At 46.8% G+C, this 2,058-nt stretch overlaps 1 protein-coding gene across 1 annotated transcript in view; it reads left to right on the top strand.

Annotated features, from left to right (window-relative positions):
* Positions 1-1,227: 1,227 nt before the first annotated feature.
* Positions 1,228-2,058, top strand: part of TEOVI_000378800 (Trypanosome variant surface glycoprotein (A-type), putative) — a gene marked incomplete at both ends in the record, with an annotated part of 849 nt that continues 18 nt past the window's right edge. The window contains one exon of the mRNA XM_067226637.1: positions 1,228-2,058. Within this exon, the coding sequence (XP_067082738.1) occupies positions 1,228-2,058 (831 nt within the window).

The following is a 2,058-nucleotide window of genomic DNA, read 5'->3' as shown; positions in this document are numbered from 1 at the left end:
AAAAACGCTTTTAAAGTTAGCTTTGGGTGTGGCGGTCGCGGAATAGCGCCTCACCGGGAATAGCGAAAATGCCAAAGAGTCCAGGGATATGTGTAGGCTCTATAAGTCTCGTTCGCCAACGGAACCAGAGTTTGGATCAGCAAATAGACCGGTGATGCGGCACAAACTCTACAACAGGCAATGAAAGCAACAATCGCCGAGCCAAACCATATAAACGCAACCGTCATTGACGGTACTGTCGAACAATTACCCAAAAAGGCAAGCTACAGCTTGATTCTGGACGAGGTTGAACGGCAGTCCGACTACCAAAGCATGCTTTGGTGAAGGAACTGATTACGAACGAATCCAATTCGCGTGGAAGGCACTAATGGAAACAAAAATAGCGATTTTGATGAAACGGCTGAAGTTACCGCTACCAGCTGTCAAAGGAAGAAACTGCGGCAAGCAATGAGACACCTGTATATCAGCTCCCAGCATATCAAGGAAACACAAATGGCAAAGTGTCACTGCACAACAGTAAGCGAACTGCAGTACACGAAGCCATCCAACTGCCGCTACACTGCAAACATAGAAAGATTTGCCGAAAAAAAACTGAATACTGTGCAAGCAGAAGAAAGTAAACCAAATGTTTTTAAGGGGACATGGAGAAAAAATGTCAAGAAATTGAAAAAGAGGTCAAATACACAAAACAAATCACCGTAAAAGGCATATTTCACCCAAAAGCGAGTGCAATTAGCTGGAAAACGTATAATGAGCGCTGTTTACGACGATATAGAGATGTGATGCCGAAAGCAGGACGAAGAGGTGACAGCAAAACAACTCCGCTGCAAATTCTTAAGAATGATTTGTCTCAAACGAAAAGAGGCATAGCACATGCCATAGATAAACGAAGAAAAAAAAGGAACTCTGGTTTTTAAGAAGATGAACTAATCACTGGGGAATATTATTCATTGTTGAGTTACACACGTCGAATTGTCTGTCCACTAAAAAGCACCAGAGCCGATAGGTGCACAATTCTCACCTATTCAACTTGCCTTCAACAAACCAAGAAGTATTACTAGCACAAATTCGGTTGCTGTGCGATACTAATTCAGAGAAACGGAGTTTCAAGGAAGCTATAAGAGGGAACAAACAGAATTCTAGGGATCACAGTTTCAATATTGCAATCTCTGCTAACGCCTGCTGTCGGAATACAAACCTGGAAACATCCAAATACCTTAACGCAAAATGCCGACGATCCAACAGCTCGTTGTTCTGCTTTACACAGCAGTGGCTGTAATGCAACAGGTGGCGGAACCGATAGCAAAGGGACCAATAGACCAAAGGGTGTGGGCCCACGCCTGTACGCTTTCAGCGGAGCTCAAAAAAGCGGCAGGCGCAACACAAGGATTGATAAACAGAATAGGCGACGCAGTCGAGAAACAGCAGCTGCTTTCTGCAAGGCTAAATGTGTTCATTCAGGCTCAGGCAACAAGCAAGCGCAAAAAAGAGTTGCTGCCGATGCTCTATTCGCTGGCCGACACCACAACTCAAGCTGCGCGACTAACAAAAGAGCCGCTCGCGACGGCGCTACTATACGCAGCACATGCAACATACGAAGCAGGCAGGCTAGACGAATTCGGGCTTATGTTGCTCAAAATGGGTGCAACCTCAAGCGCCACATGCCTGGCAACTGACGACGGCACAGCAGCGGAAAAAGCAGCAGTCAAAACTAGTTTTGCGGGCTGTGAGGCAAAGTTCGGCGCAGCACTAGCGGCAACAAACCCAAGCGAGCTACCAGATGCTGCAGAACTGCTGAAACCAGCTGACGACGTACAGCAAAACACAGGAAGCGGCGCCTCGGACTGTCCCCTAACCGACGGCACAGGCACAGAAACTCTTCTACACGGGAGCGGGGTGCTAGGGACGACGACATTCAAGGCAGCCAACGACAAAATAGAAATAACAACAGCCAGCGCAAAATTCAAGAAAACGGCCGCAGCGACCTCTGCAGAAACAGCAAACCAAGGGTTGCAAGCAGCTCATTATTTTCTAAAAGAACTCAAGGACAGCGATACA

The sequence above is a fragment of the Trypanosoma equiperdum genome, assembly GCF_001457755.1.
Source record: "Trypanosoma equiperdum strain OVI genome assembly, contig: ctg_816, whole genome shotgun sequence".
In the NCBI taxonomy this organism is placed as follows: domain Eukaryota; phylum Euglenozoa; class Kinetoplastea; order Trypanosomatida; family Trypanosomatidae; genus Trypanosoma; species Trypanosoma equiperdum.
Note: the sequence above shows the minus strand (reverse complement) of the source record. Positions and strands in the feature narration are given on the sequence as shown.